This window comes from Caenorhabditis remanei, chromosome II, assembly GCF_010183535.1.
Source record: "Caenorhabditis remanei strain PX506 chromosome II, whole genome shotgun sequence".
In the NCBI taxonomy this organism is placed as follows: Eukaryota; Metazoa; Nematoda; class Chromadorea; order Rhabditida; family Rhabditidae; genus Caenorhabditis; species Caenorhabditis remanei.
Genome location: NC_071329.1, coordinates 1,714,141 through 1,733,730, shown reverse-complemented (window position 1 = coordinate 1,733,730; position 19,590 = coordinate 1,714,141). Strand labels below are relative to the sequence as shown.

Genomic DNA, 19,590 nt, shown 5'->3' with positions numbered 1-19,590 from the left:
CTTATAAAAACGACAATTAACACTTAATTAGGCTTAATTAAATCTCAATTAATAAAAAAAGAGATACAGAAAAAAAGAGGAACAAGAACATTAATAATTGTTAAATGTGTTATGAAATCAACAAGAAATACCGTATTCACATTTAGACAGAGAGAAGAGAGTTTAAGAAAAAGAAAAAAATAGATAATTATAGAGCCGGAAACTCGTTGGGATCCAGAAGTTTCCCTTTGCACGTCGGGCATATGGTCTTCACTTTCAGCCACTCGGAGGCGCACTGAAAATATTGAATGTTTGATTTTTGACACATTTTTGATGAAAAATCGTCAATTTTCACGGATTTTCTGTGTAAAAACTCAAAAAAATTGATAAAAAACCGCTCAAAAACTCAAAAATCCATAGCTCCGTGAAAATTCAAATTCATCTTGTCCACGAGGAGTACACGGTACTTTTTGGCAATTTTTATCGGGTTTTCGGTCATTTCTGATGAGAACTCGTCTACAACATCAATTTTCAATAGGAAAAAGTTGAAAAATTGACAAAAAAATGCTCAAAAACTCAAAAATTTCATCTTGTCCGCGAGGAGTACACGAAACTTTTATTGGTTTTTTTTTTCAATTTTTAAACGGTTTTGATTGAAAATTGCGTATTTTTTCGGTTTTCAAACCAAAAACTACGAAAGACTCGAAAAATTGACGAATATTGATTAAAATTGAGTAATATCCGTGAAAATTCGAATTCATCTTGTCCACGAGGAGTACACGGTGTTTTCTGCCAATTTTTTCGAATTTTCGAATATTTCTGATGAAAAATCGCTAACTTTAATCGTTTTTTTCTTGTAAAAACGCCTAAAAATCTACAAAAAACGCTCAAAAACTCAAAAATCTGTTTTGTCCACGAGGAGTACACGACGAACTCCACCGTGTACTCCACGTGGACAACTCCAAAATCTATGTTAAAACGCTCAATTTTGATGGGATTTTAGTCGATTTTAGTCTATTTTCAAACAAAAAAAACCGAATCCAGCTTGTCCACGAGAACTACACCACCTGGTGATTCTCAATTCTCAATAGAGCGCACTTCGCAACGAACAGAAACCTGAAAATGGAATCGTCGTCGACACTCGTGACATTTGATCGTCGTCTCGTCGTCTCTTATCATCTCCGTCAAACATATCAAACATTCCGAATCCGTCAATTCCATAAATTGCGGATTCTGGCGAATCTCCAGAATCGGTTGAGGGGGCGGAGTCAACAGGGGAACCGGAGAATTCTGAAGTGACGACGCCGAGGCGGAGGCCATTCGTTGTGCTCGCTCGGAGCCGATCGCTGCGATTCGAGGAATTACGATTGGCGGTGGTGGGAGGGGCGACTGGAAAATGAAAAATTTGAATGATGGCCTAGCATTCCAAAAAAAGTTCGGCCACCGCGAAAAAGCGGGTTTTAGCTTAAATTTCAATAAAAATCGATGAAAAATCGATAAAAACAAAAGGTGGCCGAACTTTTCCTAATTTTGGTTTTCTAGGCTACCACGTGTAGATGGCCTAGAAACCCAAACCACGGTCAAATATGTCAAAAATTGTGATTTTTTAAAATTCTCATAAAATTCTGGAAATCGGAGAATTTTAGGATGATGGCCTAGGATTCCAAAAAAGTTCGGCCATCGCGACAAAAGCGATTTTTAGGCTTAAATTTCGATGAAAAACCAAGGTGGCCGAACTTTTCAAAATTCGGTTTTCTAGGCCATAGCATAAAATTTGCCAAAAATTGTGATTTTTTCCAAATTTCTATCAGAAACTAGGAAAAATCAGCCGGAAAATCGGGGTTTCAGCCTAAAACCGACAAAATTTCAAAAAAAAAAAGTTTCCGGATTTCCAGGCCACAATTCCAAAAATGCGATTCTCTGCACTGAAAACCGAAAAGTCGAGTTTGCAATGGTGGCCGAACTTTTTCAAACTTTGGTTTTCTAGGCCACGCTCGATTTCCTTTAAAAAAAAACGACTTTTTGCACTTAAAATAACCATAAAATTCGAAACAAAAAAAGTTGTCTGTGGTGGCCTAACTTTTCCAATTTCTAGGCCACCTATCCTTGGATGTCCTAACCTCATAATTCATTCCAAAACCTCTCGAATACGTGGAATTTTGTTGTGGTGCCGAGAATCGACTCATCAACTCTTGAATCGTCCTCTTATTCGCCTCGTTCTCCATTCTCAGCTGGCAATTCGAGTCGTGGAATCTGGAGAGCGAGAAAAATCGATAAAATGGAGAAATTTTTCAGGATTTTTACACCGAAAAAGCAGTAAAAATCACTTTTCGTGCAGAAATTAGCAAAAAAAATGACGAAATTCGGTCGAAAAACCAGCGGTGGCCGATGTTTGGATTTCTAGGCCACCAAATGATTTTCTAGGCCACCAACTATTAAAATTCATGTTTTGAGAGTTTTAGATAGTTTTCAACCGAATTTTATGAATAAATCTCAAAAATCCTGAAATTCCAATCAAAATGGCCTAGAAAACCGGTTAATGGCCTAGAATTCTCAAACTCGGCCACCGGATCATTTCTGTTGATTTTTCACTAAAAACGGTTGATTTTCGGTGATTTTAAATCGAAAATCGTGATTTTTTGCGAATTTCAACACGAAAACCCACCGAAAATCGAGTTTTTCGGTTTTAAAGCACAAAAAACCGGGAAAAATGTCCGTGTCGCCATGTTGTAAACGCGCTCTACCGAGAACTCAAACAGAGTCTCGATATCTTTTCAATTTCGGTAGAGCGCGGTTGCAACGATGTGGATTGTTGCAACCGCGCTCTACCGAAATTCTCTGCTCTGTCTAATAGAGCGCATTTGCACAATCAAACATACAGTCTCAAGTGATGTGTCTTCTCGGCGATATCCTCGTTTTGTGCTCGAACTTGTTGCTCCAAATCCGTCACTTTGTTCTTTTCACTGAAAAAAATTCAAAATTTTTGGTTTTTTCGGATTTTTTTTGTCCAAAAAATCGATTTTTTTGCTTTTCTGTGTATCGATAAGTCTATCTATGTGTCCGGATGTCCGCTATCTTACCAAAGTCTTTGGGGTGAAACATGTCAAAAATTGCGAAAAATCTGAAATTACTTATAGAAAAATGAAATTTTGGGCATAGCTTCCGCCTACGCGTGACTAAACGCGCTCTATTGATAATCTGCAAGAAAAATTGCGGTATTCTTCATGGGAATATTGCAATTTTTATGTGATTATCATTAGAGCGCATTTGCCACAGAATTGAACCTGAAAAGTGGGATTTTGACGGTTTTTTTGAGCGGCCATCGTATCTTTTTCCCGAAAGTTTTCATTTTTTGGTATTTTAAGACAAAAATCGTGATTTTTTGCGAATTCCGAAACAAAAATCGCATTTTAAGACCCGAAAAATAAAGAAAACCGCAAAACATCTGAAATCACTCCCAGAAAAATGAAAATTTTGAGCATAGCTTCCTCCTACGCGTGACTAAATGCGCTCTATTGATAATTTTTCACACACTCGGCCACCGTATCTTTTTTCATCAAAAATCTCTATTTTTGGTGATTTTGAGACAAAAATCGTGGTTTACTACCAATTTCGTCACGAAAATGGCAATTTCAGAACCGAAAAACTAGAAAAATTGCGAAAAATCTGAAATTACTTATAGAAAAATGAAATTTTGGGCATAGCTTCCGCCCACGCGTGACTAAATGCGCTCTATTGATAATCTGCAGGAAAATTGCTATATTTCTCATGGGAATACTGCAATTTTTATGAGATTAACATTGGAGCGCATTTGCCACCATTCTGTCATCTCACTATCTACTGTATTTGTCTGTCTGTCTGAATCTCTGTACGTCCGGATGTCCAAAATCCGTCTGTCTGTCCACCCCAACATCCAGATGTCCCGGTTCTCAAGGATCCCGATTTTCTCATCTCCTGACAGAAATCGATTTTTCCGATTTCCACCGGATTTTTTGTCTGTCTGTCTATCCATCTATCCAGATGTCCGCTCTCCCTTACATTCTCAAATTCCGTCCCATTTCTGAAATCCTCTCGGAAAACGCCACACGATCCTCGTCGAACTTGTTCTTCATTCTGAAAATTTCGAAAATTTTCAGATTTTCAGATCCAACAACTCACGTCGCATAGGCCTCGTGAAGTCGAATCTCATCGGATTCACAAACTGAAATTCGCATTTTCAATTCTTCGTTTTCCTGGGCGATGAGTGGAGATACAGTAGGTTTCTCACGGATTCTCTTCAATTCCTTCTCCAATTTATCGATTTTCGACTCATTTCTACGGGTAGTTGTCGTATGGGTAGAGAGTTCACTGGAATTTTTTTTTTCAATTTGAAAATGAAAAAAATCACTTTTTCCGTTGAAAAATGTAATTTTCTGCGATTTCAGATCAAAAACGTTCGAAAAATTGGATAGAAAATGATGCTTTTGGTACAAAAACACGATTTTAACGATGGTGGCCGAACTTCTGTCTTCTAGGCCACCAGAAACGAAAGTTCGGCCGCCGGATTTCAGATGATAAAATGGCGATAAATTCCGGTTATTTTCACAGATTTGTTTAGCTAAAACTCCTAAAAACTAGATTTTCACAGCAAAATTGTTGGAAGCGTCAAATTTCAGATTTCTAGATCAAAAATTGACAATTTTCAGCTATATTTCAGAGATTTTCATGGAATTTCTAGCCCAAAACTGTCAAAAAATCAATCGCTTTTTTTTTGAGATTTTATGATTAAAAATTGATTATTTTCAGCCATTTTTTTGTATTTTTCAAATCAGAATCGTTAAAAACACGATTTTTAATCAATTCCAGATCAAAACAGTGGATTTTTTGCCGATTTCGAAGGGTTCTAGAGCAAAAATTCAGCTATTTTTGCGGATTTTCAGCCTCGAAACCGTACCGTCTGAGTTCCATAATCTCCTTTTGTTTCTCTTGTAAATCGATTCCAATCCGTCCGATTTTCCTCTCAAACTTCTCATTACTCTTCTGAATCGCGTCGAACGTCGTCACTTTTTGCTTCAATTTCTCATTTTCCTCCTGTTTTTTCTTCATTTCTCGACGCATTCGCTCGACAATTTCCGCATGCGAATTCTTCATTTCCGCCACTTTTTTCTCGATTAAAAACACTTTTTTCTCCAATTTTTCACGCTCGATTTCACTGAATTCCAGCGATTTTTCGATGAGATTTTCAGATGATTGTTCTGTTTGTGTTGCCGTCGTGAAGAATTCGACGACTTCAGAAGAAGAGGATTCTGAAGCCGTCTCCGTGACGTCATCAACTTCAGAATCTTCTTCAGAATTCTCAGAATCCCTAGATTCAGAATCCTCTACTGTAGTTTTCGCAAGTGCTTCTGAATCCAACGTCGTCACGTCTTCTGAATCTGAATCCGTCTCCGTCGACATCTTATCCCAAGGTAGGTCGGTCGGTTCATCTGATGGCACTCCGAAGCTCCAGAAGTCTAGACACGTGGTACATCGATAGCCGGCCACACGGCGACACGATTTTTGCGCGTGAAAGAAGTTTTTTATCTGAAAAATTGAAAAATTTACAGATAATCGATAGGAAAATGTGATTTTCAGAGAGAAAACACTGTCAGAATCACATTTTTACAGTGAAAATATCGAAAAAAAAGACAAATTTTGGTCGAAAAACCATTAAAAAACCACAAAAATCAGCAGTGGCCGATGTTTGAGTTTCTAGGCCACCAAATGATTTTCTAGGCCACCAACTATTAAAATTCATGTTTTGAGAGTTTCAGACGGTTTTCAACCGAATTTCATCATTAAATCTTTAAAAAATAGCTGAAATTCTGCTCAAAATGACCTAGAAAACCAATTGGTGGCCTAGAATTCTCAAACTCGGCCACCGTTTCATTTCTGTTGATTTTTCACTGAAAATACTTGATTTTTGGTGATTTTTAATCGAAAATCGTCATTTTTTGCGAATTTCAGCACGAAAACCCTCCGAAAACCGAGTTGTTTTCCGTCTAAAGCACAAAAAACCGGCAAAAATGTCTGTGGCCGAGATTGGTAGTTTCTAGGCCACCGAAACCAACATTAAAAAAAAGAGTTATGATTTAAAAAATCGCATTTTCAGACCCGGAAAACTTGAAAAATTGCGAAAAACCTGAATTTACTTCCAGAAAAATGAAAATTTGGGCATAGCTTCCGCCTACGCGTGACTAAATGCGCTCTATTGATAATCCAGTGAAAAATTGCGGTATTCTTCATGGGAATATCGCAATTTTTATGAGATTATCATTAGAGCGCATTTGCCACAAATTGAATACGGTTTTTCGGGCTAAAAATCATCTTGAAGACCATTTTCAGCCAATTTCAGATAATTACTAACTTTCGGAAAGTGCTCAAAGACACAATAGAGCTGACATATTTCCAGAGCGTCATACATATCACAAGTCCTCAAAACTTCCGCTCTCTTGGCTCGATTCACTTCGGCCCACGCCGTTTTCGCGTGATTTGCGATATTTGGGAAGAATGTGTTGATTTCCAGATATTTCAGCTCTTCGATGAGATCTTCCACCGTGAATCCATCCGGAGACACTTTTCTCACTTCGTTCGTCGGCACTTTTCGATGGAAATCCCATTTTGAGTCACAGATTGCGATGATCTCCTGGAGACGTTTGTGTTCGACGAGGTATGGGTCCTGGAATGGGAAAATTGGAAAATATTATCATGGCACGCGTCTAGCAACCGCGCTCTACCGAAACCGAACAAAATTGTGTGCGAAATTGAGAGACTCAGAGAAAAAGAGATGAAAAGAACAGTTCAAAAAGCTAGAAAACTAAAGTTTCTGAAAATCTGTCTGTCTGTGTATCCAGATTTCGATCGGAAGTCCGTATTTCTGTCTGTCCGGATGTCCAAAATATTGAAAACTTATGATTTTGTGTCTAAAAATTGTGAAAATCCTCGATTTTTCGTTATTTTCTGATCATCACTGGTTTCAAAATGCGCTTTTCTATGTCTGTCAGTCTATCTGTCTGTCCGCATGTCCGCAATCTCTCAATTCGTCTGTAAGAGTGTCCAGATGTCCAATATCAATGACAAATGTCAAATTTCCATTTAAAAAAATGAAAATTTGAGCATAGCTTCCGCCTACGCGGGACTAAATGCGCTCTATTGATAATCTACAGAAAAATTACGGTATTTCTCAAGGAAATATTGCAATTTTTGATGAGATTGTCATTAGAGCGCATTTGCCACCATTCTGTCATCTCACTATCTACTGTATCTGTCTGTCTGTCTGTATCTCTGTTCGTCCGAATGTCCAAAATCCGTCTGTCCGTCCATCCCAACATCCAGATGTCCCGGTTATCCAGGATCCGGATTTTCCCATTTCCTGATGCCCATAAATGATTTTTCCGATTTCCACCGGATTTTCTGTCTGTCAGTATATCTATCTGTCCAGATGTCCGCAATCTCTTCAATTCGTCTGTAAGAGTGTCCAGATATTCAAAACCGACATTACTCTGTCTGTCCGGATGTCCCCTATAACGCAATTTTCGCTTTTTTCCCAATTTTCAAGTGAAAATCGCTCCAAAAACCGGTTTTTTGTTAATTTTAGTTGAAATTTCTGTTTTTTCTGGTTTGTTTGTCTGTCTGTCCCTCCCTCTTTCTGTCCAGATGTCCTTTCTGATGTCTGATCTCGAATTTGTTTAACACTCTGTCTGTCCGGATGTCCCCTATAACTCAATTTTTGCTTTTTCTCAATTTTGAGCCGAAATCCCTCCAAAAACTGGTTTTTTGATGATTTTTACTCGAAAATTCTGGAATTTTTTCTGTTTGTTTCCAGAACTCACACTCTGCTGCCTAATCAGACAATCCAAATCTCCAAACAATTCGTACAACGTCTTCTTCTGTTTCACCGGGAACTTTTGAAACACTCTCGTCTCCCAAATCAACGAGTTGAGTGCTTCGAGCACCGCATCCACTCCGAGCACATAGAATTTCCCGTAGTCAGGCGCCGGGATGGGGACCGCCCGGTGTTTAGTTCGACGGAGTGGTACCGTAATAAATTGAATGTGCTCAATTCTCTCTTTATATCTTTTTTGAACCTCTTGAAATGGAATCAACTGTATCGTTTCTATCCGTTGCACGAGCTCGGAGCACAAACTCTTCAGGCTCCGCCCCTTTTTGCAGTTACACATCTGACCGAGGGCAAGATAGAGCTCGTCTTTCAGCACGAATCGTTGGTTGCCGTTTTGGAACACTCGACAGCAGAGACGCGGCTTCTTTTCCTCTTTTTTCTCGGATTTTTCATCATTTTCGGTCGATTTTTCTTGATTTTCTTGATTTTCTTCCGGAATTTTTGGTTTTTTAAACGTAAAAACGTCGGGACGCTTCTTGAGAATCGCTTGAAGTGATTTTAAGACAAATCCAGCATTTGTATACGTGACAATTAGAGATTTCAGCCACTCCTTATCATTGGACCTCTCGTATTCCAGCCAATCGTGAATCGACCTCGCCTCGTCCTCTTTTAAAACGAATGGAACCATCTTTTTCAGCTTTTCCAGCACTTCGTCGATGCTAAAAATTGAGTTTTTGAGGTGAAAAATGAAAATTTGAGCATAGCTTCCGCCTACGCGTGACTAAATGCGCTCTATTGATAATCTGTAGAAAAATTGCGGTATTTCTTATGGAAATATTGCAATTTTCATAAGATTATCATTAGAGCGCATTTGCCACAGAATTGATTAACAATTTCAGTGAAAAATAGGTGAAAAGTGGATTTTTCAAGTTATTGTTTCTGAATGTCTGCTTCTGATTTCCAGAAGTGTCATAACACGCATTTATGACCTCACATGATAATTTTCAGCAAGAAAATCGATTTTTTTTTGTTTTTGGGGTGAGAAATGGCGAAAATATTTCAGAAAAATGAAAATTTGGGCATAGCTTCCGCCTACGCGTGACTAAATGCGCTCTATTGATAATCTGCAGGAAAATTGCGGTATTTCTCATGGAAATACTGCAATTTTTATGGGATTATCATTAGAGCGCATTTGCCACAAATTGAACCTAAAAAGTGGTATTTTGACGGTTTTTGAGCGGCCATCGTATCTTTTTTCCGAAAGTGTTCATTTTTTGGTTATTTTAAGACGAAAATCGTGATTTTGCGAATTCCGAAACGAAAATCGCATTTTAAGACCCGAAAAATGAGGAAAACTGCGAAAAATCCAAAACTACGCCAAAAAATGAAAATTTGGGCATAGCTTCCGCCTATGCGTGACTAAATGCGCTCTATTGATAATCTACAGAAAAATTACGGTCTTTCTCAAGGAAATATTGCAATTTTTATGGGATTATCATTAGAGCGCATTTGTCACAAATTTCTTTCGAAAAACTGATTTTCAGCCACTTTTCCAGTTATTTCAGCACCTCAACTTCTCGAAATCCTTCTCCAACTTCTCAAGAACCTCCTTCCGATAGAAATCCGACTGTAACTGTCCATCCGAATCGATAAATGTCCGTTTCGTGTCCAATAACTCATTTCTAATGATTTCAAACTCATTTCATCGTATCGAATGAATTCCGACGCGTTGATGAGAGTATCTTCGTACGCTTTCAGAAGAATTGAGCTCAATGAGCAAATGATTCGATTTTTTCTGCAAAAATTCGAAAAATTGAGTAATTTGGGGACGTTTTCATCATGAAAATCACACTAAGCCACGCCTCTTTTCCTAAGCTCCGCCCACTTACCGAAATGGGAACATTCAGAAGCATCATATACTGAAGAATAACGAACAAATCGGGTTTGTAGACAAATTTCTCGCGTTTCTCATTGAAATAAATGAATGGAGTTGACTGAAATTATAGAAAATTTTGAAATTTTTTTTAAAAAATTGGAAATTTTTTTGCCGCGAAACAGACGTACATAATAAGTGCTCGTCGGATTCGTCGTGAAATACTTGTGACTTTGTGTGAAATCTTGAAATATCTTCATCTCATCTAGAAACTCTTGTGGCGAGCCGTACACGTCTGAAAATTGGAAAGTTGGGGGGAAAAAGGGGCGTGGCCTAGGAAAAACTTCGGCCATGGGATGGGTTTTGGTGATTTTTTAGGTTTTTTCGGCTAAAAAAGCCGTAAATAATGGGTTTCAGCAGTTTTTTAGTTAGGAAACTGTCGAAAAATTTTCAGATTTTCACATTTTTTTCATTCAAATTTTGCAAAAATTTAGAAAAAAGTTTTTTGAAATATTTTTTCGCTCTACTATGTTTTTATAGAAGAATACTAGAACTATTGAGGTTTTCAGCAATTTTTCACTACAAAATTTGACTGAAAACTTCTAAAAATGATGGAAATTTTGGATTTTCGCGGAAAAAAAGTTTGGAAGAAAATTTTTTTTTCAAATTAAAAAAAACACTTTTTCCGTGTTTTCATAACTGAATATAGTGATAATTATCATGATAATTATATTTTCAGCAGTTTTTTATCAAACAATAAACACAAAACAGCTGAAAATTATGGAAATTAGAGATTTTTCGAGAAATTTTTTTCCAATTTTCTGAATTTTTGTACTAAAAATAGCAAAAAACAATGAATTTTTCTCATTTTCCTTCAAAACAATTACTAAAAACATTAAGAAAATGTGAAAATTCGGGATTTTTGCAAAAAAAAATTTTCAAAAAAAATTTCAAATTTTTTTTTTCGATTTTTTTGAAATTTCCTCTTGAATTCTGTCTTACCAAACAACTGTGAACCATCGAAAGCATATTTAATATGCATTTCCTCTTTCGCTCGGAACACCAACACCCTATCATGCGGCACCTCCATTAGGCTAACCAAACTCTCCAGCTGTTTCGAATTTTCTTGTTTTTTAAGTCCATTTCGAGACACTTCCAGATGCGTATTGAATATTAGCGTTTTCTGAAGTGAAAAATGGACATTTTCATCGAAAAAATCACAAAAAATACCATATATTTCCCGGCGATTCGATAGAAATCGGTTGTCGTAAAGACGGGCGTGTCGCCGGCTGTGATTCGTTCACGACTCATTAATTTACACTTTTTTAGTGACGTTTTTAGGCTGAAATCCGTGGAAATTCGTGGAAAATCGTGGAAAAATGAGAGAAAAACAACGAAAAAATATTTTTGAAGGTGGTACGCAATTGTGCGTCACGGTGTACAAAATTTTCTACAGTACCCCTAAAATCGAAAATTTCATTGTTTCGGCGTCTTTTTTTTCAATTTTTGGACAGAAAAACCCATTTTTTGAATAATTTATTAAAAATAACAAACAATTATTATCAGATCAATCAGAGATCATTTCAGTGGCATAGTCGATTTTTCAAATTCGTCTAATTTCATAGAAAAATGTATATTTAAAAATAAAATCGTAAAACATTTATTAAACAAGAAAATCTCTGAAAAAGCCGCCAAAAACCTGAAAACAGAGTTAAAAATCAAAAAATTCAATTTCGGGATGCAAAATTTAAAAAAAAAGAAAATTTTGTACACCATTACGCAAAATTGCGGAGGAAAGTATAATTGATGTTTTAATGACAATTTTCAGTTTAAAAATTGAATAAAAATCACCGGTTTATTAAAAAAAAACAATTAAAAAAGACAAGAATTTTTTGAATATTACAAGTAAAAATCGATAAAGTCATTTGAATTCAGATGGGGGATACTGTAGACGTGGATCATATTGATTCGGCGGTGGGAAGAATCCAGAAGGCGTCGACAACTTGCTCATCAACTGTTGAATCATTTTCTCCTTGAACTCATTTTCAGCTTTCAATCGGATATTCTCCACGTGGATCTCCTGAATCCGTTGGTTTCTCGCCAGAATCTCCTGATGGAATTGTTGTTTTTCTGAATTCCAGGATTCAGATGCATTCATGAAGTCTAATCGGAGACGCTTGAATTTCTGGTCCTCTCTGAAAAAAAAGAGATTTTAGGGTTTTTAATTTGAAAAAATGGCTGAAAACTGAGAAAAATCGGTTAAAAAACTCAAATTTTTGGATTTCTGTACAAAATGTTTTTCTCTGAAAATTTGTTCTCCGGTTTCGATTCACCATAGAGCGCGTTTGCACAACTAATAATTCAAAAAACTGTTTGAAAAGGGCACACGAAATTTGAATTTACCGCCAAATCTAGTGGAGCGCAGTTGCTTATCCCAAGAACCAAATGTGGAGCAAATGCGCTCTACTGATAAACGCAACTATTGGGATTATTTTTATTGGATGCGCATTTGCTCCACATTTGGTTCTTGGGATGAGCAACTGCGCTCCACTAGACGCGGCGGTAAATTAAAAAATTTCGTGTCGGAATTCGATTCGCAAGCACATTTTTAGACGCTTTCAAACTACTTTTTAAATGTTTAGTTGTGCAAACGCGCTCTATGGTGAGCCAAAACTGGGAAACAAAATTTCCGAAAAAAACCCTCGAAAATAGTAAGTTTTGAGTTTTTTGAACCGATTTTTCTCAATTTTAGGCCATTTTTTCAAGTTTGAGACCCCAAAAAACGCGATTTTTAAGAGTTTTTCTCAATTTTAACACATTTTTCAAGTTTATTATCGAAATAAAAAAGTTCCGACATTTTTTCCTCGTCGGTGTTTGCGGACTCAAGCCAAAATTATCAAATTTTGGCTTGAGTCCGCAAACACCGAGGGGGAAAAATGTCGGAACTTTTTTGTTGCGACAATAAGACCAAAAAATTGCGATTTTCAAGGGTTTTTCTCAGTTTTAAACAATTTTTTTCGAATTAAAAACTAGAAAAATCACGATTTTTCAGTTTTTCTTAGTTTTAATCAATTTTTTCAAGTTTAAGACTCAAAAAACGCGATTTTTGAAGGTTTTTCTAAGTTTTAATCCATTTTTTTCAAATTTGAAACCCAAAAATCGTGATTTTTTATTGTTTATTGTTTTTTTTTTCAGTTTCAAGCCATTTTTTCGAATTTAAAACTCGAAAATTCGCGATTTTTCAGTTTTTTTCTCAATCCAATGTCCTACTAACTCTGTAATAATATCCTGATACTTCTCCTCTGTCATCTCCATACTCGATATCATCGCCATCAAATTCTCAATCTTTTTCTCATTCTCCTGACCCTTATTTTCCAGCTCCTTGACTATTTTTAACTGATTTCCTCATTTTTCTGGCTAGAAATCTCTGAAATTCTCTTTTTCAACTCCAAATTCTCAGTTTTCCACTTTGTCTGCGTATCGATTTTCTTCTGTAAATTCCCAATTTCCTTCTTCCTCTCTTCCAGAACTTTCTTATGCTGCTCATCGGCGTCTTCCCGGTTTTTACGCATTTCTGACATCAAATTCTGATTTATTTTCAGCTCATTTTTGATTTTCAGCACGATTTGCGACGATTCTGTGCATTTTTCGCATGCTATCGTTGGATTTTTAGAGTATTCGGGCGTTTTCGCGGTTTTCAGCGGAATCTCGGCGTCCGACGTCTTCTGAATCTTCTGAATCTTCTGAATTTTCGTACATTCATCACATTTCAATCCTGGAACTCTCGCACATCCTTTTTGGTTGTGTAAGAATTTTTTGAGCTGAAAAAATGCAATTTTTCAGCGAAAATTCAAAAAAAAATTGAATTTCCTGTTATACATGTGCGCTCTACTGGACATTTGAAAAATAGCTGGGTGTGCAAACGCGCTCCACCGAACTTAACGTCGTGTACTCTTCGTGGACAAGTCAAGGTCCGTAAAAAACTTCGGCCATCACGATATTTTTCATTTTTATCGATTTTTCTGAATTTTTTTGCTAAAAAATACGTTTTCTCGATATAATTATAACTGTTAAACTGAAAAATATGTAATATTAGCTGAAAAAAACAATTTTTTCAGAAAAAAGGCAATATCGTTTCCGCTGGCCTAGAAATCCAAAGTTCGGCCACCATCTTTTTACGAAAATTAAAAATTTGGGCATAGCTTCCGCCTACGCGTGACTAAATGCGCTCTACTGATAATCTGCAAGAAATTCCAGAATTTCTATTCAGAAATTGCAAAATTTTCAGCAGATCAACAATAGAGCGCATTTGCCACAGAATTTGATGAACACTTCAGTGAAAAATAGGTATAAATTGTATTTTTCAAGTTTTTGTTTCGTGTACTCCTCGTGGACAAGGAGAACCATCTGTCCAGTAGAGCGCACTTTCACCTATGACGTAAACTCACTCTGGGCACTCTATTAATAATACAAATTCGCTGACAGTGCTCAATTGCATCAAACAGATCACAAGTTCTCAAAAATTGCTCCTTCTTCACTCTATCCACATGCTTATATACCACTTCTGCATAATTCTCGATTTCAGTGAAAGTTTCAGTCAGACTCAAATGTTTCAGCTCATTTTTCAGATTCTGCACCGTAAATCCGTCGGATTTCGCATTCCGGACTTCTTTGGCTGGAATACCGAGTAGTACTGATGACATGATATGCAATAGACCTTTTAGCTCTCTCAATTTGTCCAGTTTCACGAAATATGGAGTTTTCTGGAAAATATTATGAAAAATTAGGGAAAAAAACATGAAATTTCAACCGGAAAAGGCTTAAGAGTGGTAGTGACCGAACTTTGGGTTCCTAGGCCACCGCCATTTTATAGTTTTGTCACAAATTGAAAATTCGGGCATAGCTTCCGCCTACGCGTGACTAAATGCGCTCTATTGATAATCTGAGTGAAAATTACCATTAGAGCGCATTTGTCACAATTCAGGAATATTTTTGACAAAAATTTGGAAGAAAATCCGTCAATTTCGTCAATTTTCACCCAGAAAATGAAAATTTGAGCATAGCTTCCGCCTACGCGTGACTAAATGCGCTCTATTGATAATCTGATTGAAATTGCGGGATTTCGATTTAAAAACACCGCAATTTTAACCAGATTATCATTAGAGCGCATTTGCCACAGAATTTTGTTAAAATTTCCGTGCTGGCCTAGAAACCCAATGTTCATCCACCAGTAGTACCCACTTTCGAGCGAATTTCCTACTGAAAATTCGCATTTTTCTTGGTATTTTCAAAACCTACAAAATCTGGAATAAACGCTCCGTCTGTGATCGCATAACCTGGCGTCAAATCGTGCAAATATGGATTTTTGAATTTCTGATAAGGTTTCACGACGAAAATCACTGTTTTGATGAAATCAAACAAAGCGTCGACGGCAGGAATACAGAATCCATCGCCAGTTGGTTGTGGGATGGGGATCGCTTTGTGTTTGGCACGGAGGATTGGGGTACGGATGAACTGGAATCAGAAAATTAGGGTTTTAGGATCCCACCAAAAGCGCTATATTGATAATCTGATGTAAATTTCGGGATTTCTCACGGAAAAACTGTAATTTTCAGCAGATTTTGATTAGAGCGCGTTTGCCACAATTCAAAAACATTATAAACAAAAATTTGGAAGGAAACTTGTCAATTTTCCGCCAGAATATGGAAAATTTGGGTATAGCTTCCGCCTACGCGTGACTAAATGCGCTCTACTGATAATAATGTCGAAATTGCGGGATTTCTTTTAGAAATACCTACATTTTCAGCAGATTGTCATTAGAGCGCATCTGTCACAATTCAGGAACATTTCATACAAAAAATTTGAATAAAATCAGTCAATTTTCGCCCAAAAAATAAAAATTTGGCCATAGCTTCCGCCTACGCGTGACTAAATGCGCTCTACTGATAATAATGTCGAAATTGCGGGATTTCTTTTAGAAATACCTACATTTTCAGCAGATTGTCATTAGAGCGCATCTGTCACAATTCAGGAACATTTCATACAAAAAATTTGAATAAAATCAGTCAATTTTCGCCCAAAAAATAAAAATTTGGCCATAGCTTCCGCCTACGCGTGACTAAATGCGCTCTATTGATAATCTGTGGGAAAATTGCTGTATTTCTCGTGGAAATACTGCAGTTTTTTGAGATTATCATTAAAGCGCATTTGCCACAAATTGAACCTGAAAAATGGGATTTTTGAGCGGCCATCGTATCATTTTTTCGAAAGTTTTCATTTTTTGGTAATTTTAAGACGAAAATCGTGATTTTTTGCGAATTCCAAAACAAAAATCGCATTTTAAGACCCGAAAAACTAGAAAAACTGCAAAAAATCTGAAATTACTACCAGAAAAATGAAATTTGAGCATAGCTTCCGCCTACGCGTGACTAAATGCGCTCTATTGATAATCTTATAGAAATTGAAGGATTTCTTTTAGAAATACCAAAATTTTCAGCAGATTATCATTAGAGCGCATTTGTCACATAATTGAATAACAATTTCAGTGAAAAATAGGTTAAAAAGTGGATTTTTCAAGTTTTTGTCAATTTTGAGCTAGAAAATCGAAATTTTTCAGAAAAATTCCTTTTTTCTTCGCAATAGAGCGCACTTTCTCTACCTCAACACTGCCAATCTTTTCTCCGTACTTCTCTTCGACCTCTCCCCAATCCATCGTACTAATCGTGAATTCGCCATCACAAAAATCAATAATTCTGTCATTAGTATTCTTCTTATTAATCGCGTCGAATAACTCTGATTTCATCACGAATTTCTGATCTCCATCCTCGAACAGTCTTACTGTAACTGGAGTTTTCACCGAGTTTTCCAGAAAAATCTCCGAATTTTGGTCCAAAATCATCTGAAGACACTCGACGACACGTTTTGTGTTAATGTATAGCCGAATGATGGCGACCGTCTCGTTTTCAGCGAAATTACAGAATCGACGAAGAATATTATGGAAAAAGTTGGAATCCGACTGTTTCCACTCGATCGGCACCAAATTTTTGAATTTTTCTCGTAATTCTGGTAGATCAAGACTCGAAAATTCCATAAGCAATCCGATATCCACGTTAATCTCAGATTCCGCCCACTTTTCCATCATTTCCCGCATTTTTTGCTCAATTTTTCCGAAAATTTGTTGATCGAAAGCTAAAAATCGAGATTTTTCGACGATTTTCAGCTCTTGAGAACGGAGAAAAATCGCTACGATGGTTCGGAGCACTTGGGGTTTCTGAAAATAAAAAATTTCTAAATTTTTCAAAAAATTTCAGTTAAAAACGGATGCAAACGCGCTCTACCGATAAAAACACGGATTAATCGATAAAAACACGGATTTATCGATAAAAACTCGAATTTATCAATAAAAAACTCAAATTTATCGATTAAAACTCGAATTTATCGATAAAAACACGAATTTATCGATAAAAACACGAATTTATCGATAAAAACTCGAATTTATCAATAAAAAACTCAAATTTATCGATAAAAACTCGAATTTATCAATAAAAACTAAAATTTATCGATAAAAACTCGAATTCATCAATAAAAAACACGAATTCATCGATAAAAAACACGAATTTATCGATAAAAACACGAATTTATCGATAAAAACACGAATTTATCGATAAAAACACAAACTTATCGATAAAACAGAGATTCATCGATAAAAAACACGAATTTATCGATAAAAAACACGAATTTATCGATAAAAACACGAATTTATCGATAAAAACACGAATTTATCGATAAAAACACGAATTTATCGATAAAAACACGAATTTATCGATAAAAACAGAGATTCATCGATAAAAAACACGAATTTATCGATAAAAACACGAATTTATCAATAAAAACTCAAATTTATCGATAAAAACTCAAATTTATCGACAAAAACACGAATCTATCGATAAAAACTCGAATCTATCGATAAAAACTCGAATTTATCGATAAAAACCCGGATTTATCGATAGAAACACGGATTTATCGATAGAAACACGGATTTATCGACAAAAACCGCCGTTTTTCCACGTGAACTACACGAAATTAGCGGTAGAGCGCGTTTGCAACACTCAAAATTGCGACATACATCTAATGGATAAATATCGAAGAACATATTTTGAAGGATGACAAAAACGTCGATTTTCCAGATGTATTCCGCGTTTTTCATGCTGAGATACACGATTGGAGTCGTCTGAAAATATGCTGATAATTTTAGGCCACGCCCATTTAGGCTCCGCCCATTTTTTGCAGATTTGCGGCACGGTTTTCTGAGAAATTTGAATTTTTTACGGAATTTTGAGAAAAATAGACTTTTTTCTTAAAAACGGAGAATTTTTGCGAAAAATTGGGACTCTTTAGTGAATATTTTGCAAAACGTCAGGCCACGCCCCTTTATTTTGCAACTTTGCCGCACGGTTTCCGATTTTCGCGAAAATTATTCGATTTTTTGCTTTTTTCGGTTGAAAATCGATAAAAATGCGGTTTTTTTTGAAGAAAATTTGAAAACTGCAGGTTTTTGTCAAGATTCTAGTGCTAAAAATGCAATTTCTGACATTTTTAATTCGAAAATTGTACTTTTTGCGAAAAACTGTAGAAATGGACATCTGGACGTCTGGATGCACAAATAGACATACTTAAAAGTCAAAATTTTGAATTTCCGCAAAAAACTATGCGGCAAACTTGCAAAAATGGGCGTTTTAGCCGAAAAATGCCAAAAAATGGGCGGAGCCTATGTTGTCCCACTAACATGATAGGGATACAGACGATAGCCGTGCATTTCGGAAAACTGATGACTTCCCGACACATTTCTATACATTTTAACGTTTTCAGCGAGCTCACGGGCGGTTCCGTACATTCCTGAAAAAAATTATTGATTTTTTTCTTTTTTTTTCGAAAATGTTTTGATTATTATTACTGAGTCGATTATTGGATAATTTTAGCATCTTTTCAATCGTCTCCACTCCATTATCCTCTACATAAGACGTCGCCGCATCGACTTTTGTCATTTCTTCGGTTCGAAGCTGAAAATTTTAATTTTTTTAAAGGAATTTTTGAAAAATCGATACCTCTTCTAGAATATAATCGAAAGTGGAAATCAGAACACATTCCGCTGATAGCACAGACTCCGAACTCTTCAGAAATTTCGACATTTTTGATGAGAAATGTGGAAAAATGAATAAAAATGAGAAGTCCGCAGTAGTGCGTCACGGTGTATGCGCATTACTACAGTAGTCCGAAAATAGTTTTGGAGCTGAAAATCTGCTTTTTTCTGGTTTTTAAATAGGAGAAACACTGTAAAAGTTTAGATAATAATGTTTTTTTCACTTTCTATTAACAAATGTATTTAGAAAAATGCTCACAATTCAACGTTCCCAACTTGCTCGTCATTTATAGTGCATTATGTGCAAACACAACACTTGCCACGTTTCCAAGTTTTTTGCTCTGAAAATTAAAGAGGTTTCGCTGGAAAAAGTGGTTAATATGAGTGTTTATCAATAATATCAACTAATTTGCTGATTTTCGTGGAAAAATTGAATTTAAAAAACTTTATTTTCAACAACAAAACAGGTTAACAAAAACAAAAACAGAAGCGACCAATTAAAAGATTCTTCCGGGAATTTTGAAATAATTTTCATCAAAATATGGGCATTGCTATGAAAATACCCAGAAACCTTTCACAAAACACGAATTTTCAGCACAAAAAATGCTGGGCGGAACCTTTTTTCGAAAATTGAGCATTTTCGGTTCAAAACTTCTTGTTTTGAGAAAGATTTTTGAGTATTATCATTAGAATGTCCATATTTTTCAACATATTTCAATAAAGCAGATTCCCGAAATTGTT

The 19,590-nt window shown here is 36.1% G+C and overlaps 3 protein-coding genes across 3 annotated transcripts; all 3 read right to left on the bottom strand.

Moving 5' to 3' along the window:
• Positions 1-187: 187 nt before the first annotated feature.
• On the bottom strand, positions 188-11,021 carry GCK72_003955 (uncharacterized protein; the record flags this gene model as incomplete). The annotated part of the gene is made up of 14 exons (XM_053724360.1): positions 188-274; positions 1,096-1,368; positions 2,100-2,232; positions 2,859-2,942; positions 4,018-4,092; positions 4,138-4,326; positions 4,913-5,541; positions 6,365-6,676; positions 7,830-8,556; positions 9,406-9,464; positions 9,727-9,831; positions 9,902-10,005; positions 10,713-10,893; positions 10,941-11,021. The coding sequence occupies 14 exons, from the start codon at positions 11,019-11,021 to the stop codon at positions 188-190; spliced, it is 3,039 nt and encodes a 1,012-aa protein (XP_053588554.1).
• A 610-nt stretch (positions 11,022-11,631) lies between these two features.
• GCK72_003954 (uncharacterized protein) lies at positions 11,632-13,043 on the bottom strand (the record flags this gene model as incomplete). Its single annotated transcript, XM_053724359.1, has 2 exons — positions 11,632-11,905; positions 12,985-13,043. 2 exons carry the CDS (start codon positions 13,041-13,043, stop codon positions 11,632-11,634), a joined length of 333 nt encoding a protein of 110 aa, XP_053588553.1.
• A 59-nt stretch (positions 13,044-13,102) lies between these two features.
• GCK72_003953 (uncharacterized protein) lies at positions 13,103-18,898 on the bottom strand (the record flags this gene model as incomplete). The annotated part of the gene is made up of 8 exons (XM_003101535.2): positions 13,103-13,531; positions 14,159-14,473; positions 15,009-15,224; positions 16,369-16,980; positions 17,836-17,940; positions 18,496-18,605; positions 18,664-18,769; positions 18,815-18,898. 8 exons carry the CDS (start codon positions 18,896-18,898, stop codon positions 13,103-13,105), a joined length of 1,977 nt encoding a protein of 658 aa, XP_003101583.2.
• Between the last annotated feature and the right edge of the window lie 692 nt (positions 18,899-19,590).